General features: G+C 34.2%; 2 protein-coding genes, 2 long non-coding RNA genes and 1 pseudogene across 53 annotated transcripts; 4 read left to right on the plus strand and 1 right to left on the minus strand.

The window, feature by feature from the left end:
* Positions 1–1574: 1574 nt before the first annotated feature.
* LOC114303818 (thylakoid lumenal 29 kDa protein, chloroplastic-like) lies at positions 1575–3937 on the plus strand. The gene is made up of 5 exons (XM_082881371.1): positions 1575–1805; positions 3178–3262; positions 3562–3596; positions 3712–3777; positions 3887–3937. Exons 1-5 carry the CDS (start codon positions 1719–1721, stop codon positions 3935–3937), a joined length of 324 nt encoding a protein of 107 aa, XP_082737497.1. The 5' UTR covers positions 1575–1718.
* Positions 3938–5010: 1073 nt separating this feature from the next.
* On the plus strand, positions 5011–5668 carry LOC145795445 (uncharacterized). Its single transcript, XR_014336406.1, has 2 exons — positions 5011–5116; positions 5202–5668. It is a non-coding gene; the product is annotated as an uncharacterized LOC145795445 (long non-coding RNA).
* Positions 5669–7992: 2324 nt separating this feature from the next.
* On the minus strand, positions 7993–15309 carry LOC114268261 (uncharacterized). Of its 50 annotated transcripts, XM_082879828.1 has the most exons (17): positions 14826–15304; positions 14135–14289; positions 13766–13903; positions 11973–12088; positions 11788–11857; positions 11068–11111; positions 10769–10862; positions 10629–10676; positions 10455–10498; positions 10283–10360; positions 9379–9845; positions 9221–9266; positions 8970–9050; positions 8835–8852; positions 8703–8752; positions 8535–8616; positions 7993–8339 (listed from the first exon to the last, which is right to left on the minus strand). In XM_082879828.1, exons 1-3 carry the CDS (start codon positions 15182–15184, stop codon positions 13860–13862), a joined length of 558 nt encoding a protein of 185 aa, XP_082735954.1. In that variant the 5' UTR covers positions 15185–15304; the 3' UTR covers positions 7993–8339; positions 8535–8616; positions 8703–8752; positions 8835–8852; positions 8970–9050; positions 9221–9266; positions 9379–9845; positions 10283–10360; positions 10455–10498; positions 10629–10676; positions 10769–10862; positions 11068–11111; positions 11788–11857; positions 11973–12088; positions 13766–13859. The 50 variants fall into 50 exon arrangements, with proteins under 50 accessions (XP_082735954.1, XP_082735970.1, XP_082735953.1 ...); XM_082879844.1 differs by having other exon boundaries at positions 14135–15309; XM_082879827.1 differs by lacking the exon at positions 11973–12088 and having other exon boundaries at positions 10283–10389; positions 10482–10498; positions 10634–10676.
* Positions 9418–9916, plus strand: LOC145795451 (chitinase 1 pseudogene; annotated as a pseudogene).
* Positions 15310–18176: 2867 nt separating the features above from the next.
* LOC145795452 (uncharacterized) lies at positions 18177–18916 on the plus strand. Its single transcript, XR_014336412.1, has 2 exons — positions 18177–18280; positions 18378–18916. It is a non-coding gene; the product is annotated as an uncharacterized LOC145795452 (long non-coding RNA).
* The last annotated feature ends 1282 nt before the right edge of the window (positions 18917–20198 follow it).

Raw genomic sequence — 20198 nt, forward strand, 5'->3', positions numbered from 1 at the left:
TCCCCAAATTTCTTCTCACTTTCTATATTTCAATGTGATTTTATCATGGAAACTATCTTGATGATGCTATATTTGGTTACAGTATCCTGTGTATTTTGCTTTTGAGGATGACGATATCAATGTTGTGTTAGCTGATGTCAAGAAGAATGATGTTACTGGTCAGCCTGCTACTGCAACCACTGGAGGGTTAGTTGATTATAGTCAGCATGTTTTGAGTCATTTAAAACTAAGATCTTCTAGATGTTTAACCTCAGAGCACTTTATGATTATTTTGATTCCCCAAATTTGGTTCTCTTGTGTCATATGTTACATAATGTCAGACAGATATTTAGTGTTTTCTCTAGTAATGGCTGTAATGAAACAAATAACTGAGGAATTGGCTTTGTTCCATTAATAGTGGGGGCAACCAAAACCTTTATGGTGAGAGTATATCATTTTCCTGACATGATGTTCCATTTAAAGCAGGGGCAACACCTACTTTTATTGTAATATACCAATTTTAAGTGATTCTGATGCATGTCAAAGGTAGCCCATGATCATACGCGTTATTGTGAATGGCTTCATTCAAAATATGATTGGCAGCACTGAAAAGTGTTTGACTTGTGTAGCCTTTTCCTTCATAAATTACATCATTGTTGATTATATAAAAAATAAATAATGAAAAACCTTGGAGGAATTTTTCTTCTAATTTATGGAGCAAAACCAGATATTTTTCCCAAAAGAAATTGTGTGATAATAAATAATAGATAGTACTTGCTATTTATAGAAAATTTGTAATCTTTAATAAAATCTTTGCTTTTAGTCTTTTCTTTAAGTGGCCATTTAAGATGTGAGAACTACTGAGCAGAACAAAAAGAATCTGAATTCTGAATCTTATGTATGATGTTGCATTGCTTATTGAAACTCCAGGAAAATAAAATTCATGGAAGCAAACTCAACTAGTTGTCTTTGTCTAATTACTCTTACCTTAACTTGACTTTTTTTTCTTGAAACTGGCTTCTCTTCAACACAACAGCACATCATGACTTTTAATTCCTGGTTTTAAATTGTTGTCTTTGGGAAATCACATCTTTATTTGTTGGTCAATCTTCAATTGCTGATTAAATTTCTGAACATATTAAGAGACCTAAGCTTGAGGCAGGTATCTGTTATGACCCAGAAGATTTCTGAATCCACCATGATCAGACATATTCTGTCCTTTGTAGTTGCTGAAATCTTATCCATGATTCAAATTTATGCGAGATTGATTCGAATGAGATGATGGACTTGATCTCCAATCAAAAGATTTAGATCTACATGACCTGAAGCTGATCTTCTGAGGCATCTCTGAAATCTGAAGCGGTTGACTTTGTCCATAGATGTCCCAATTCTTTGCAGATAAAACTGGAAAGTATCCATCCCTGAACTCCAGGTAACTTTTGTAACTATGATGTTTAGATATACTAGATTCATGTTACTTGTTGCCATTTTTCCCACCTTTTATAAATTTTTAACATCTAATACCAATTTATTATTTTTCCTTTTGCTGCACAGGTGTCTCGCTTTCTTCGCTATTGGTTCAAAGTTGACTTTTAATTTCCTGGCTCAGATGTAAATGTGAGATGATAAATATGGGTCTTTACTAATATTTAAAAATGTTTTGCTATTTATATAAGCAGGATTATCAGCTGGAGTCATAGCAAGAGTTGCTGGGGTGCTGTTATTGGCAGTTTGCATATATGTTGGAGTTTACAAGAAGAAGAAAGTGCAGGACAAAATATTGCTTTCTGCAAGATCTGAACATCAATCAATTCAAGCTGCAAGGGGTAGTACTGCTCCCTGTTTCCTTTCTATTTCCCTTTTTTGTCTATTTCTTTAAACATCTATGTTTGAAAGGGTTCTTCATGGATATTCTGCACTACAAATTCCCCTTTTAACCCATTTTACCTCTTGGCTGAAGAATGAAATCCAATTTTGACAAAATGGGAAACCATATGCACATGGTTGTTACAATGTTAAACATCCTATGGTTACTTATTTAGCTTTCTTTTAACACAATAGAGGTTCCTTTCATTTAAAAAAATAATAATAAGGATCGTGATGATATTTGATTAGGCGGAATACGGTTACTATGATTTTTAAGCAGATTCCTCAAAAAAATAATTCTAGCTGTGTCTGTGGCCTCTTTCCAAGTACTGATTAGATCCATTGTTCCTTTAGTTCATTTTCTTTGGCCTTTTGTAAGAAATTATTTAAGAGCCTCTCAGATTTTATTATGCACTTGAATACATTTCATGCTAGTAAGTAATACATGCATCTAATAGTTGTTAATTACTATAAGTTGTTAGTTTAGTGATTTTTCATATTACATACTTCGTTGTTTGTCTTCGCATTATCAGCTGCTTATGTGTCTTGGTCTCTTAGCTTGCCTAAGTCCTACATTATAAGCAATGTAAATTTTTGTCTGTCTGTAAATAGTTCCTGTTTGGAGTTAATATCAAACCATGCTTTGTCAATGAACCAGGTAGGACCTGCTCCTGCTCTAATTAAGGCTGAGGTGCCATGGTCAGCTCGAAGGGGAACCTTCTCTAATAAGGATCGTGTTTTGAAGACAGTGAAAGGGTAATTTATTCTGAAGATATTTGTATGATTTCCTGACACCTGTGCAATCAAGTGATTATCACTTGCTATATTGTATGGATCCTTCTGAATGTTTAGTGTCTATGGTGGACACTAATAATATTCCTGCAATTTAGTTAATTTCACTCAGTCATGAACCATTTTTTTTTTTTATATCAATTATTAAGGTTTTGAAATAGTTTATCTCTACTCTCTGTATTTGATATTATAATTTAATTCTGTCTCTGATTTAATTTAGTTAATATTGTTTCTGATTGCAAGAACAAATTGCTGGCTCTAGTAACTAATAATCTCATGAATGTCAGTTGACAGGCGTTTGCAGCTGAAGATTTTTTTTTCTTGTTTTTAAAGTTAGCATATATGTTGAATGTCATTTCATATCAATTATGCATGACTTCTGTCTTCGATTGCTATTTAGGATACTGAATAAGCTGACTCCAAAGAAATAAAATTAGCACAATTTCAAAAAAAAAAAAAAGTTTCTGCCAATTAAGCTGACTTCTGTCTTCGATTGCTATTTGTGATGATAAGTTTCTGCCAGTTGTTGTCTCTCCCTAGGAAATAATAGCAAGCTCAGGCTCATTTGTTGAAGAGGCTAATGCTGCTGATCTAATACAGCGCAGACAGCGTTCTGAGTTTCAGTGTAAGTACTCCAAACTGTTGGTGTCATTTTTGTTTTCTGTTCTTTGTTTTCATTTTTCAAAAAACACAGAAAACTTGTTAGGTAAAGTGTTTCCAGAAAAAAAGTTCTGAAAGCAACCCAGTTTTAGGAAAACACCAAATAGTTGTTTTCAAATTTTAGAAAAATTTTGGAAGTGATGGATGACTTTGAACTTTTCATTGCTTTTGTTTCTGAAAACATGAAAAATGAAAATGATACCAAATAGTTATGTACATTTAACATTGACGGTGTCTATTGAATTAACATATTTTCTTTGACAGCAAGTGTGAAGGGGACCCTTTTTACAGCTATAAAGGTAAATCCCGCCATCATGCTTAATGAAATTGATCTTAATGTAATGCATATTTAGACCTGATTTTACAGATTTAAAACCTACAATGCTTCATTGATTCTTGATGTGCCGATTTCAGGCAAACCCAGATCTTGTTCCATCCTTATTGACTTTGGCGATGAATGATGCTATGACTTATGATAAGGTGAGAAAGAGTTTTACTTGTTGACAGTTTGAGATGAAAGTAGAAATTTATATTATTCCTAAACATTACATATCAAGAAAGCTCATATGATTCTAATTGAGTTTTGCAGGCCACAAAATCTGGTGGCCCAAATGGATCTGTACATTTCAGGTACTTCTAACATATAGCATTACCACGCATAAGTATGTAGTATTAAAGAATAAAGTAAAAGAATGAAATTCTGCATTCTATCAAAAATTAGGATTGGTATTTCATGTACAGTGAAGATTTTCACCAAACCAAAGATGATTCATCTATTATGTTTTGTTCCGGCTTATTTTTTAGGGATTTTAATGCCAATTCACAAAATGACCCTATTATTAGGATTGCAAGTGTGTGTTATTTGCAGCATAAGTGTGATTCTCAACTAAATTGTTCATTCCCTAATAATAAGCATGATTCTTCTTTTTCCTGATTATAAGAGGCATGAATATACGAAGGATCAAGTGAATATGGGGGGACAAACTGAAGAGCATTGACTACTTATTTGTACCCCTGAGCATTATAATAGATGATTAATTTTATTAAGTTCGATAATCAGACTTCAGAACTGCAGTTCTCTTCTTAGTTTTTTTTTTTTTTTTTTCCTTCTGTTTTTTGTTTTCCCATCTTCTTAGGGACTTTCATGGTGATTACTTGTTGTCATTGGGCATCTAACGTGTCATGCATTAGTTATATTTCCCTATTTATGTTGATTGCATCGTTATCAACTTCATGTTTATTTATCCAACTTGGTGGCCTTGTTTGTCAATGATCTTTTGGGTTAACTTATATGTGATGTGGCTTTATCAATATATATTCACTTGTGCAAAGATCAAATTTATGGTGCAATAGATGTTGTTCCCTCCATTCCCTGTTCACAGTCCCTTTAGGATTCCAACTGTTTAGAGAGGCAGGCATTTAACGCGTTCATGCTCAAGTGGGAAGCATGAGCATCCAAAACTTGGGAAAATTTTCTGTGGTGGATTTCAGAGCTACTCTTTCAAAATGATAGTTTAGAAAAGTAACAAAATTTTGTACACTTCACTTTTAAAGTGAAGAACTATCGTGTGACATTCCAATATAAGAAAATGGACAAAAAGGACTTGGGACAAAAGGGGTATCATTTTTCTGTCATCTGTTTCTAAATCAGTTTTTAAAATGCTGCTTGTTTATTTGCATTGCTGGGTGCTGGTGTTCAGGTTTCTGAGATGTTGAGGAACAAAGGAAAGAAAGTAGTTTGTCGGCCACTGATAATTTGGTAAATGAAGAAAATGCACAGCTGAAAGATGATGAAACCGAGGCACCTGATGGCACTATGGTGGGTGATGATCTGCAGAATCATAATGTTTCAAATGCTGGCAATATTGATACAGTTGGCAAATATTTTTGTTACGACTTGCCAGTTTCTGAAGAAACTGGGGTTTGGATACCTGTCTCTGTTCCACCGATGTCAGGGAGCGAACATGAAGAATGGAATAGGGGTTTTTCCTTCGGTGGGGGCTACTTCGCTGATGGGGACATGGGATGGAATCAGTTTGTTGGAGAAGAGAAAGAGATGACTATGTGGGATGTGGTTCTTGATATGCTACTTGTGGCCCGAGGGAAAGTGACTGCTCTTGCTTCAGGTGCTATAAACTCTTTACTTATCTAAAAAATGGCTTTAGAAACTTTTGTATTGAATAGTTGCTATCATATTTTGTAGATGTAGTTAATGTTCTAACAAGCTAAGGTTTGTAAGGTAACCGAAAGGACGGTTCTTGCATGTTGATTGATTCTTCATAGTTTTCTACTCTACTTGATGGGTCTTCAAAAAGGAAAAAGAAAATATTGATTGCTTGAATACAATGTTGGTGCATCAGATTTCTTCTTTTTCTTCTTCTCCTATTATTATTTATTTATAATTTTTTTTTTTGAACTTTATACCAAATGTGTTATGTGATGGATAGATGAGAGTGTAATCATGTTACTAATCGGTATAATAACGTGTCAAGAGCCTCATTATTTTATTTTTAATTTTGTTTTCAAACTTAGTTTATTTTTTATTTTAATAAACATCAATTATTAGTTCTTAATAATTGTTTATGACAGGTTTTTTTTCAACCATATAAAATTAGCACAACGTTAAAAATAAAAAAAATAAAAATAAAGTCTATGGCGGCGTTTTTTGAACGTCACTATATCCCCACTCCAACGGTTAGATTTTTAAAATGTATAAATGTCTTTAACGGCGTTTTCAAAACGTCGCTAAATGTCATAGTGACGTCACAGTACAATTAGGTAGGATTTTTGGCGGCGTTTTTAAAAACGCCTCCTATAATAATATAACGACGTTTTTCAAACACCATAAAGCTATAGCGACGGCCGCGTCGTCGGCGTTTGGTACTAAACGTCACAAAAAGAATTAGCGACGTTTTTAATACTTATAGCGGCGTTTTTAAAACGCCGCTAAAAGTCGATTTTCCAGCAGTGAATCTCTGCGAACTAACACAACACCTTTCAATTCATATTTTGGATCATCCCTTATTTTAATGGAGTTGGAGTCATTACTGTGTGGCTCGTGAGAAATATTTTGGATTTTTTTTTAATAATTCAAACCGTTCAATTTTTAAATAATATTAAATAAAATATATTTATAAAAAATTAAATCAGCTCCATGATCCGTTTCTACAAATAGGTTGAATAATTTCCCCTGCCGACTAGTTGGTCGTCCGCTTGGTTGCGAGGAATGGAAGATACAAACAAACAAATCCTAATATTGAAAATTCCATGGTCTTCAGCCATAAATCACTCTGCCACTCATTCGGTCTCATTAACTCCCCATATTACTAATTTCCCCAATTAAAAAATAGATATAATTAATTAATAGTTAAAAAATATATGACAGAGAATATTATTATAAATATTTTAATTGATTGATATATGAGGTTTAACTTTTAGACTTGAATAACGTAGATAAAAAAATTCTAGGGTGTATACAATATATATATTTGATTATGATCTTTATAACTTTAGTTATGGTTTATTGTATTATTAATTATTATAATTATAATTTAAAAATTATTTAATTATATCTTAATTTTTTTTAAATTATTACTCCTATAATTATTCCAAGACATGTGATTTGTGTAACCAAACACATAAATTACCTAAGATACCTTTGAAAGTCGTGTACAGAGCACTACCGTTGATAAATATTAGAATCATGGTCTAGTGGGTGACGATTGGAGTCTGGAAGTTTGCTCCCTCTCAGTTTCAGGTGTGAATCTCCTAGCCAGCAAATGCATATATTGGAGCCATGGACCACAGGACATAAGCCCTGTTTGAGGTGTGAATCTCCTAGCCAGCAAATGCATATATTAGAGCCATGAACCGCAGGACATAAGCCCTGTTTCGAAAAACTTGTTTGAGTTATAGAGACTTAGTTTGGTGTGCGTAAACTGACCCAAAATACCCTACGTAATAAAAAATAAAAAAAGTTGATAAATATTAGGAATTATATACGGTAACTCAAATAATAAAACATGAATAGATATCTACACTTGAAACACAGCCACTAGAGAAGATAACAAATGGCTGACACTAACAGCAACAGCCCACCTCTCACCCCCGTGTCTTTCCATCCTCTCCGCACTGCTGGAAATTAGACTTTTAGCGGCGTTTAAAAAACGCCGCTATAGGTACCAAAAACGTCGCCAATACTTTTTGTGACGTTTAATACCAAACGCCGATGACGCGGCCGTCGCTATAACTTTATGGCGTTTGGAAAACGTCGCTGTATTAGTATAGGCGGCGTTTTTAAAAACGCCGCCAAATGCCCTGCCCTAACAATACTGTGACGTCAGTATGCTTTTAGCGACGTTTTTAAAACGCCTTCATAGGTTTTTTTAATTTTAAAAATTCCAACCGTTATAGTGGCATTTGAAAAACGCCGTCTTATCTTTCTTTTTTTTTTTGGTTTTGAAATTGTGCTAATTTTATGTGATTGAACTAAAAGAACACCAATAATAAAACTAAATAACACTAATATGAAATAATAACTCCCATTCAAATAACAAATATAGTATTAATTCACTTTCCGATTCAATTTAATATAGCATTAATTTTTCCACAAAATAACATATCCAAAAATTGAATTCACAATTCTCAATCAAAAAATTACTACCTTATATACAAAGCCACAAAAGTTAAATCCAATTGAAACATAAAACCAATAAGTACCTTAAAAATGTCTTGGCTTCGAATTTTGGAAGATACATTACAGGGATTTAAAATTATTAGAGAAACTTACTAGAAAAGGCTTATGCCGATGACTATGAATGGCAATATATTAGCTAGAACAACCACAACTAGCTGAGTCCTAATTAATGAATTAGGAATCATTTAGATTATCTAAGGCAATGGCAAATCATTCGCATGCTTATATTAATGTTTCTCCTACGTAAAACATTTTCGGAAAGTGTTAAAAAAAGAATAAAGAACAGGAAATAAACTCGGCCGAAGTTCTGGGTTTTCTCCGCAGCATGCTTTTGATGAGGGCCTGACTGGAAAACAAAAATAGAGCAAGGATTAGATTAAGACACTAATTAAAGGCCACAATATACAAATAAGAACACAATTCCTCACGAGGAAAAATCTAAATTTTCATAGGCATCAAAAATATGCCAAGTTGCAACTTGCATTCATGATTGCATTATAGCTTATATATGTATTTATGTGACATTTGTGTATACACTTACCCAAGGACCAAATGACTGACTTAGAGCCATAAGGTATGTCAGCAAGAAGCTCAGGGCACATATAACTTGGAGTTCCTACAACCTGAGTTACGAAAAAGAAATCTTGAACAATAAAACTAATGCAAATGTTGAAACTTGAAAAATGAACCAGTTAACCACAAGACTTACAGAGGATGCAAGATCATCTGATGGCAACATCTTAGCAAGTCCAAAATCACCTGCAACAGGATTAATCAATGGTGATTCAGCAAAATACTGACACCTCTCAAGACTATTAAAGAAAGAAAACATATCACTTACCAAGACGTATGTCTTGATCTTTTGCCAAGAATATATTTGAACACCGCAAGAACAAGACTGTCAATAACATGCAATTTCAGAAATTTCAGAAGGATAATTCATAAATCCTCTAGTATACAGATAGATGCAACTTACCTTAACATCTCGATGAAGAATATGATTCACATGTAAGTAGTCAAGAGCCATAAGCAATTGAACAAGCTATTTACACAGCTTCTATAAACAATTTAACATCAATGTATCAGTGAACAAAGAAATTGTGAGCTGATACAAATTGAAAACTGCAGAGGTGGGAGGTAGAATGCAGTACAATCTAGATTGCGACAACAGAAAAGAAAACGAAACAATATAAATGTGATGCTAAGATACTAGAAATATAAAACAACCTCATCGGAAAAAAGAACACCATTTGCTTTCTTTATAGCTTCTGCCCTGTAAAAGACAAAGTAGCAAAAAAGATGACATCATAGATTGCATGTAAAGTTTCAGCCCAAGTAAATGGATTAAGCCAAGTATTGCAGTTTTAGCCAGAAAAGTCACTCACATGCCTCAGAAGCTCCTGGTGCCTGCAAGCAGCAGTTAAATCATCAAACAGTACAACTTAGATGGCATTGACATCGACTATGAACACTTCAACAACACCGATCCAAACACCTTTGCAGAGTGCATTGGACAGCTTATAACCAAAATGAAAGAAAATGGACTCATCTCTTTTGCTTCTATAGCTCCATTTGATGATGATCAAGTTCAGAGTCATTACTTGGCCTTGTGGAAGAGCTATGGCAATCTCATTGACTGTCAATTTCCAATTTTATGCTTATGATCAGAGTACCAATGTTTCTCAGTTTATGGCCTATTTTCAGACTCAGAGCTCTAATTACAATGGAGGGAAGGTCTTGGTGAGCTTCATCAGTGATGGAAGCGGTGGGTTGTCACCGGAAAATGGTTTTTTTTCCGCTTGCAGTAGGCTCAAGAATCAGCAAGAACTTCATGGGATTTTTGTTTGGTGTGCTGATGAGTCCAAGGCAAAAGGATTAGGATTTAGCTATGAGAAGCAATCACAGGCATTGTTAGCCAATTAGTATGTATTTTTTTGGTTTACATCCAACAAAAAAATTCCGTACTGTCATTATAACAATTACCAATGTTTTATTAGGCTCCAAAAGAGGAGTTTCTTATTACTTCTAATTATAGTCTAATCACCTACCTAGATATAGTAAATCAGTATGCATATTATCCTTCTAAGCACAGCTGTTATTCAATCAATTTTCACCATTATTATATAATAAATCACAGTGAAATTAATATTTAATGATGGAACGATGGGAGTAGAGAAGTGGCCTTCCTGTCTTATCTAATTGTTTTTGTTGTAATTGATGTCATCTGTCAAAGTTAGCAAAAAATCTACAGGAGGAGTTTTTTAGCCTGTTAAATAACATCAATCATACCTTGCTTCACAATTCACCTGTTCTCAATTGGAAAATCTCCCATGTAGGAATCGAGTTGCTTTCTGTCAGGATGACGAACTGTGATGTGATCATATCACTGGATTCCACTAAGTCATCCATAAATAACAAAAACGAATGTAAAGGAATATATGATATACTCTTAACTTCTCACTTTTAGATACCATGCCACAATCTTTACCATGTGTAACAGCAGCTCTGGCAAAGGAAACAGAAAAAAAAATTGATAAGAAAGAGGAACTATCTTCTGTAACATAAAAACAAACTTCAAGGCGAATTATATTTTATAAGCATTCATTAAAACCATAGGCAACAAACAACTCGTTACTTTGCCTTGTTTTCCTATAACTCTTTGGACACATTCCAATGCATTTTCCTGTGAAGGAATTATGACACAACAATGAGAAGATGCTTGTCTATATAACTTGATGCTACTTCCAGCGATCTTCAATCAATTACATAAATTACCTTGTGATAGGATCTAAGGTGCCGCATAACCAGCATTGCTTAACTCCGGGAATCCAGAAGGTCAAACCTCCCAAACTTGAATCTAATCAATAATCTAAACAACTTGATTGAAAACATTTTAATACTGTAGTCCATTTCAAACTGAACAAACAAAAGCCAAAGAAATACTTGTTTCTTGACCCCAAGGGCTCACTATCCAAAAGCAGGCTGTCAAGTAGTTTGAGTAGAGAACCTTCCCAGAACATCCTAAAATCTTGAACAGAACAGGTCACATTATACAAAGTAGTGAAAGCACTCACCGTGATTGTCATCCCCTTCAGTAACAGCACAGGTAATCATCTCACTGAAATGAATTCATAGAATCATTAGTGCAGGCAACATTTAACTTTAAAAGACACTACTACTATCTTCTTTGATCAACATCAATCTTATAGAATAGAACAGCTAGTAAAAAGTACATAACGCCCTGAATGATTAAATTCTGGTCTATAAAAGCAGCATTTTTGAAATTAACTGGTTAATCAAACTACATCAGGTCTTTTCCAGCATGGATCCACCTACAACCAATATGTCTAACCAAATGATTCAAATCACTTCAAAACAAAAATTTTAATTTAAAAAAATAACTAGAAAATGCCATGTGATGATGACTACCCATCCTCGTATCACTCACTCCTATGAAAAGATGGTAAGGCTTGCAATCTAGCATAGAGTCCCAATTCAACTATAAAAATTAAATAATAATAAATAACTACATAAATAAGGAACTAGCTAGAAAGATCACTTTGATATATTGTGAGGACCAAAATACAATTTCATTGCGAACGACATAGCATTGTATGAATCTTCAATTTAGCATGATGGACATGATATAGATTAATTTAAATTTTAAAGAAAAAAATGCACTTGGAAATTCCCAACTTTTTAGTGTTAATGAGGCACTAGCACAGATATTCAAAAGTTTCTTAAGTGAATTATACTATTAAAGAATAGCATGAGTTGAAAAACATGTAGCATACGTTATCATGTCTTGGCAACGAGTGACAGTGCTGAGCATAGCCATACACTTCTGATCCAAAATCTTCAGGACTAGAAATCGAAAGACACAAGAAATCATGAAACAGGGTTATACTTAAAGATTCTTATGAGAATATCATATGTGATATTCAACAAAAGGAAAAAAGGGATAAGAGAAAAACTTCACATATTTTGCAAGAACAATCCAAAAGTCAGCCGTAGAGCAATAGAAACTACAGCCTCAAAGGAGACCAAAAGTAAACAGTCACTCTCAGCTTCAAGGCTGCCAAAATGAGCTGTGTGCTGCAAGAATTTGTCTTAAAAGCGTAAAGCTTTATAATTTGCACGCTCTATCTAAGATAATATCTGAGAAATTCAAAATAAATGGAGAAAATAACCGGTAAACTAATATGGTCTAAGGCTCTAACAGTTGAGACATCAAATACAGCTTTCCAAAAGCTTCCAGAAAGTATTTCATTTAGGCCACAAAGGTGAATCCCATACATAAACGAAAGACAAAACACACCCCAAATTATGTTCTGGTTATATACACTTTTACAACACTGGAAAAATGACAACTAACATTCATGAGTGTGATCTAAGTAAAGGCAGCCAACAAAATTTCCCAGCTTACATCCCTTATTGTGCAATTTGAAAAACAGAGAATTTCATCCTTCCCCAACGCCCAAAAATAAAATAAAAGAAGGCTCCAAAGAACTCACTCCCATTCCAATCCAGAACTGAGTGGATCATTTCTGTTGTGCAACTGAGACCACATATGCTTTGCTTAGAACATTTTGGACAAAATCATTACTGCTCCAGGAGGCTAGATGTTGTTTGTTGCTTCTTTTTCACAGTGAACATTTTCCACTTCATCTTCTCAATGAAGGCCAATAAATCGGGGCATACCATAATTCCCATTTGCAGAAGATTTTCAGGTTCAAATGACTCCTTAAATGTCCACTAAGGTTTGAAAGTCATCTTTAAGCATCTTTTTCATACTTCCCGTGAAACTAAAGGGATGCATTTCCATATTTCACACCAAGCAAACAAAATTTGCTCTTTCCTTCTCAATAAAGTTTTTCATATTGAATGCCATGAACATTACAAACTGAAAACTGTCAATTTAACGCATTAAACAGATGAGGAAGCTGAGTATTTCCAGAACCTAAAACTTTTTCCATTCAATAAAGTCTTTCCTCCATACTTGTTTTCTCGCATCTCTGAGCAGTACACCATCTAGAACATTATTGACATAAATCCACCATGACTAAGACAGTATTACATACCAAGTGGTCGTCATCAGTGGTTTGATGAAGAACCCTCATTTCTGTGAACACGGGAGGTGATCGTCCCATATACAGATGCTGAACCAGAAAAATGGAACAAGGACAGCAATTAATCGTATTTAGGACGGTAGACTCGTACCACAGTCCATGGTTTGTACTTCTCCAAGAACCAAGGTATGCTAGGGAGGAGAATTTTCTGTGAAACAATGGGCTCCATACAAACAGGCCAAATCTTTTCAACCACATGGTGAATGATTAAGGAAATGGGACAATGATGACTTATGATTAAGGTAGGTGACTTGGTTTTCTCTTTGTGAGGGGTGTGAAAGAAGGTTGTTGCTACTAAGTTATGTTTGATTCTCAAGAAAAGGCAAGAAAAAAAGAAAAAAAAAAGAAGGTGAAATCATTTGATTTTTGCTTGTTCACTTTAGGGATATTGGCAACAAAGTGGCAATCCCTTGTTCAGAAAGCTTCATTTCTAAGGCAATATGATCTTTGTTTCATATACTAAACATCTTGAGAAAAGCTCAAAGCAAAGACCAATGTGTGATGATTGTTTCCAAAATCAAAATGACAGCAAAACACTAAAGCAAGAAACTTATATAGCATAAAGGTTAGCCACACATAAACCCATAAATTCTATGACGATGTTTCACTAAGCCAATAGTCAAAAGATCTTTTGGAGTCTTACCATATTCCTTCTAGGATGCTGAAGTGGTGATTTTGCAGACAAAGATGAGGAATCACAACCAGCCTTTGCTTTATTTGAAGAACTTTTAGTATTTTTAAAGGGGTCTTGTATTCTTGCACTCTTTTGAACAATATATATCTGCAGAAAAAATAAGTTACAGATCATAGAGAGACACATCAATTTCATTTATTACAAATAAACATTAAACAAATTATTACAGATTCAATGCCTTTAAAAATTAATACTGTTACAATAATAACCTGGTTAGCTAATCTAATTATTCTTTGAACAAATCCATTTTTTTCTGATGCGGGCAACAAATTTGATTCAACAAACGGTCTAGTATGACCAGCAAAAATTGACGTATACCTGTTTGACCAATCTGATTATGCTTTGAGTGGCTTGTACTGAGCACATTATTCTTATTGGATTTAGGAAGTGAATGAGCACCTGACCTTGAAGCAGGTATTTCATTTTTCCGACTCAACTCTGCAACGAAAGTGTAGTGTTTTTCTGCGATCGATCTATACAATTAAAATCAATTAAAGTTTCACTTCTTTCTCGAGAACCGAGATTAAAACTAGAAACTCTCAACCGAAACTCAAAAAAGAAAAAAAAAGAGTTGAAAAGTAGTAAAATTATGAACACATGAGAAAGGAGAAGAAAGAAGAGCGATGAATTGAGAAAATGTAGAGAGGACATAATCGAATCAAAAGAATACAGACTCACGAATACCTGGATCAAAGCATTGCACTGTTTACGAATGCCTATGAACTACATAATGCCTATGAGAATTGCACTGTTTAGAGCTGAATAAACTTAGAAAATGAATAAATTTACTCGTCCATAACTGGTAAAAAAGGTTATCCCTAATCAAAGCATGGGAAGAAAGTGAGAAGTCAAAAGCAGAGAACAACTAAGATTTTTTTCAAATATATGATGTTATTTCAGAGGTAATGAGAAGTTTTCTCAGCAACCAAACAAAGGATCGAAAGCACAATCTAGAGTTCTGAGATTGTAGAGCTCTGAGATTGTAAAACAAAGGACCGAAAGCACTAACCTCTGATTGAAGAGATGAAGAGTTCCAAATCGAACTTCGAAATCACGGAGCTGAAGCAGATTTTGAAGGATTCGATTGGTTTTTCTGAGATTGTAGACGGCGGTGCTCAAAATCGAACTTCGAAATTGCAATCGCTCTGAGAAACTACAAGATTGAAGCCATACGGTTGCAGATAGGTTGGGTCTGAGAAACTTAGAAATCGCAATCGCTCTGAAGAAGAATCGAGAGAGAGCAAGAGAGTGAGAGATTTGAGTGAGTGATAACTTCGAACTTGACGGCGGTGGGTTTTCAAAATAAAGGTGTGGAGAGACAAAATAGGGTTCGTCATTTGGAGGCGCTTCCAAGCGTCTTCTATTCATAAAACGGGGCCGTTTTGATTAACAACAAAAGCGACGTTTTAAAAACGCCGTTAATTATTTAAAACAGTGACGTTTCATAAAACGTCGTTAATTAAACGCCGTAAAATCTCTAATTTCCTGTAGTGATTATTATGAATCTCATTTTAATGATTCGAATGATTCATTTTATAAAATATTTTATATATATTATCCATACACAAAAATTAAAGTCAATCACATAATCATAAGGTACTTCATATCATCATCTGATATCAATTATCATCAGACGGAGCCCCCCCTCAAACCAAAGCTTTTATGGCAACAACTACACATTTTTGTAGCATGAGGAAGAGAAGGTAATGCTCAACTTTCTTTCATTTTCTCAGCCTGTAGGCCGCAATTTTTCCTGCACTTGGTTGAGATTCACTAAAGCAAGTTCTATTTATTAGGGTGACTCTGTTAAAATCATTAATTTCTGTAGTTTACAATTTGACAGATGTTTTCTTGGAAAGAGCTAGAATTGGTTTTTCTCATCAAAATCAAGACATTGGAAATATGGATCTTTTATATGTTCTTTTTTTATTTTCTCATGTTACAAGTAAAAACTCATATGAAAACAATTGAATTGATAGGATTTATATGTAGAAATTTTATATAGAATGATTTGACCTATTTACATCCATTCATTGGAAAACAAAAGGTTGATTGATAATTGCTTTCGTCACATTATTCTGTATGAGTTTTTTTGTATAATAATTTTATAAGCTTAGCATTTTCTTTATCTTAGTATGGGATTCTTACATATTTCAATTGTATTTTTCTTAATGACATTTAATGGAAATTGCTTCATCGATATTTATGGGCTTTTTATTTATTTATTTTATATAATGTAATTTAGATGGTTGGAATGAAGAGGCCATATCCTTTCCCTCCAGACAATCCACCAGGCCCCTCTTTCCCTTGCAAATTTCCACCCATCTTTGTTCCTCCCATCACTAGATCAGATGAATCAGCTTCATGTGGCAATGGAAGTACAGTTAATATCGAACACAACAACCCAATTTTCAGATCAGCTTTCTTTTGATGATTTGTTGTATATACATACTGTGGTCGTAGTTGTGTAATTCTTGTATACTGACATTGAATTAGCATCCTCTTCAAAGAAGGCCCTTCGAGCTCAACGATCTTGTGTGAGCTGATTCCAAAGTATTAATATATATATATATATATGGTAAATATTCCTAAATATATTAGATATTGATTTCTTAGATATATTTGGGAATAGTCATAGTTAGGTTTCTAGTAGAATAATTTTTCTCAGCTTATATATACAGGTCTTTATTGTATAGGATTAATTCATTAAATACAATACATATTATTTTCTCTCTTTCTCTACTATTCTAACATGGTATCAAAGCTATAGATTAAACTCTTGGGCCCCGTTTGTTTCCAGAGATGGAATGGAGGGGATTGATAGTGAGGGGATTAATAGTGAGGGGATTGTTAGTGAGGGTCGTTTGTTTTCAGAGATAGAATGGAGGGGATTGATAGTGAGGGGATTAATAATGAGGGGATTGTTAGTGAGGGGATTGATAGTGAGGGGATTAGTAGTGAGGGGAGGGGATTAGTAGTGAGGAATTGTTAAATTATTTTTATATAAAATAATAAAACAAATAAAAAAATATAAAAAATTAAAAATTATATTTTAAAAAAAATTTCCAATATATAAAAAATAAAAAAATTTCTAATCCCCTCACTATTTTTCTAATACCATCTCTACCTCCTCACTATGAATCCCCTCCCCAAGGGTATTAGTAATACCAAGGTATTAGTAATACCCTCCCTATCTCTCAAAACAAACAAGGTATTAGTAATACCAAGGTATTAGTTAGTCCCAAGGTATTAATAGTCCCAAGGCTATCTCTCAAAACAAACACCCCATATACTAATCCCAAGGTACTAGTAATCCTAATCCCCTTGCTATAACCCAAAACAAACGGGGGGTTGGTGTTTTTCACCTTACGGGCGGACAACAACCTTGGCTTGGCCGCCCGTCGGACCTCAACCCATGAAACTGCCATATTTTTCTTTCAGTATCACTTCGTGGTGATCTCTTCCTCTATCCACCTGTTTATTTCTACCTCAAATATCTTTATCATATATATATATATATATATATATATTTTGGCGCACTTCCTAAGCCGCCTCCTTTTGGCGCACTCTCTAAGTCGTCTCCTTGGCGCACTATACAAGCTGCACCCTCTGGCGCACAATCCAAGCCCCCTTGGGGCACTCAATCTTCTGTTGCCATCATCGTTCAGCACCGCGTCATAAGTTATGTGTGTGTCACGCTTGTTGGTTCCGACATCCAATTCTCTACATCGGTCCGACATGAACCCTTTAAACTGTTCTGACATTGATTCTGGTTAGCTCCTACAACAGCCTAGCATGACCTTAAACTGTCTTAGCATTAGTTCTGGCCAGCTCCTACAACGGTCCGATATGACCTTAAACTGTCTCGACATTAGTTTCGGCCAATTCCTTCACTGGTCCAGCACGACCATAAACTGTCTCCCGGCATTACCTCCGGCCTCTAATTTATCTCAAGCGCCCTTGCGCTTCCCGTTCAAACTTTGCAATCTATTTGTTTTTTATTTTATTTAGTTTTATTTCATGTTTTAATTTTTCTCTCCAAACTCAAGATATTTATACTCTTTGAGTTTGAAGGGGGATGTTAAAATATATATAGTATATATTCGTAGATATATTAGGTATTGATTTCCTAGATATATTTGGGAATAACCATAGTTAGGTTTCTTATAAGATACTCTTTTTCATAGTTAAGTTTATAGTATGATACTTCTTCTCAGCCTATATATACAGGCCTTCTATTGTATAGAATTAATTCATTACATACAATACATATTATTTTCTCTCTTTTTCTATTCTAACACAAAGAAAGTGGTAAAAGAGAATGGCGATTTAAACGGAGATTTTCTCTCATTGGCTTCTCCTGCAACAGCTTTGCCCCATTCTAATTCAAAGTATAAGCACCCCTCATTGTTTCAAACCCCATATACCCAAGAATTATCAGAACTTCAATCTCTACCACATCAAGTGAGATTAAATAACAAAAATCCATTATCAATTTTTTTGATTCCTGATTTCATTCCAATCACATCATCTAATAGTTCACTTGCATTGTATTTTTCAGGGAAGTGCTGAAGACCCAATTCACCATCCCTGGCCCCAAAAACAGCCTTTATACAGCTTCTTTCCTCTGGCAAAGGCACGGATTGACCAAGCAACAACCACCATTAGCGGCTGCAATGGTGAAGTTGGTGAAAAACTTGACCTCTATCTGAAGTTGTAGGAGGGTTAGTCCATTTCTTCATGTTTTGGCAGGCCAATTGCTTTAGCCCATTGCTTGTGATGTTTTGGCAGGCTGTAGCTTTTTCTCTCAAACATGCTAGCATGCGGGTTTTTTTTTTTTAAATTCTTTTTCATCTAGTTTTTTTTATGTGTAAAAGTAGAGATATGAATATGGATATTGCATTATGTAAGCATGAAGCATGAAGATGACAGTGGGGAGAGATGCAATTGACTTGTTTTTATTTTGGGAGTTACAAATTTGATGCAAGGAAGTTTGGTTGTGAAGAGATAATGTTGGATATTGCATTATGTAAGCATGAAGCATGAAGATGCCAGTGGGGAGAGATGCAATTGACTTGTTTTTATTTTGGGAGTTACAAATTTGATGCAAGGAAGTTTGCGCACACTCTTGCACACAAAATGTTGTTGTCATGACAGCAAACTGATTTAGCTCCCAAGACGTGTTCACAACACATATATTAGGGACACATAGGTTGTAAATGAATCAAGTTTAGTAATAGCTTGTTCAACATAACTTGAAAACTTAATGAATTTCAAAATGTGTTCAATTTTTTCAAGTTAATCTTAAATGAGTTATAATTGAGTTTATTGCAAGCCAATTTAGACAGTTTAATTTTTTATAATGCATATAATTGAGTCGAGCCGAGTAACAAATTTTTCAAAGTTGACTTGAAAATTCACCACAAATTTTAAAAAGTGTTAAAATTTAACTTGATTTATTTACATAAGGAAAATGTCTCGTAACTCAAATTTTGTGGCTCAAAAGTGACTCAAATGGCCAAAACGACGTCGTTTTGGCCATTTTTATGTTGTTCTGTACTCAAAACGACGTCGTTTTGGCCATTTGAGCCACTTTTGAGCCACAAAATTTGAACTACGTAGCATTGTCGTTTACCTAATAAATTTATTTTTAACAAACATTTAAGAAGTCAAGCTCAAATAACTTGCATCTTGTACGCTGTCTTGTAACTCTAACTACACAACATTCTATGCACAATTTATGTTAAAATTATTTGTCTGTTGCATTGTTGGTTGTGCAACATTTTGTTTGGTTGTGGATGAGTCAAGCACACCCTTTGATTGATAAAAAGTTTTTGCACGTGGATTTTGGGAATCTCGTTACACTAGCAGATGAGTGATGAGAGCTATGGCTTACTGTGAGAGATTTGTTTGAGAGGGGAAGGATACCATGCTTACATCATGAATTGCTTGATCCCCATAAGGATTTAGATAATAAACTTCTATATAAATTCAACCATGATACAAACCCCCACTATACCCTACCTCTATTATTCCACACACATGTATAAGTTAGTGATTAAAAAAAAAAAAAAAAAAATTTGGCCAATAACCGCCCACTAGAGGTCTCCTCCAGTGGAGGTCCCAAACATTAGTGACATAAATTTTAGGATAAATTACAAATGTACCTTTTGAAGTTTGCTTAAAATACAAATTGTCTATTGTGATATGAAAAAATATAAATACGTCCTTATTAGTATTTTTTATTTTACAGAATTAACTAAAAAAATGAAATCCATAATTGTTCTCCTATACAATAACAAAATTACCTAAATTATTAATGAAAACATATTTCTAACATCATTAAAAATTGTTAATTGACTTGATGATTTATTAGTATTAG

The sequence above is a fragment of the Camellia sinensis genome, chromosome 7 (genome assembly GCF_055761805.1).
Source record: "Camellia sinensis isolate YWXY chromosome 7, ASM5576180v1, whole genome shotgun sequence".
In the NCBI taxonomy this organism is placed as follows: domain Eukaryota; kingdom Viridiplantae; phylum Streptophyta; class Magnoliopsida; order Ericales; family Theaceae; genus Camellia; species Camellia sinensis.

Excerpts from the sequence above, each read along its gene's own strand:
- LOC114268261 (XM_082879818.1), bottom strand. The coding sequence starts at position 15,184 with ATGAATAGAAGACGCTTGGAAGCGCCTCCAAATGACGAACCCTATTTT. Across the intron at positions 14,290-14,825 it reads CTTCATCTCTTCAATCAGAG|ATCGATCGCAGAAAAACACT; the intron begins GTTAGTGCTTTC and ends TTAATTGTATAG. Across the intron at positions 13,904-14,134 it reads TAATCAGATTGGTCAAACAG|ATATATATTGTTCAAAAGAG; the intron begins GTATACGTCAAT and ends TTTTTTCTGCAG.
- LOC114303818 (XM_082881371.1), top strand. The coding sequence starts at position 1,719 with ATGTTGGAGTTTACAAGAAGAAGAAAGTGCAGGACAAAATATTGCTTT. Across the intron at positions 3,597-3,711 it reads CCCTTTTTACAGCTATAAAG|GCAAACCCAGATCTTGTTCC; the intron begins GTAAATCCCGCC and ends TGCCGATTTCAG. Across the intron at positions 3,778-3,886 it reads ATGCTATGACTTATGATAAG|GCCACAAAATCTGGTGGCCC; the intron begins GTGAGAAAGAGT and ends TGAGTTTTGCAG.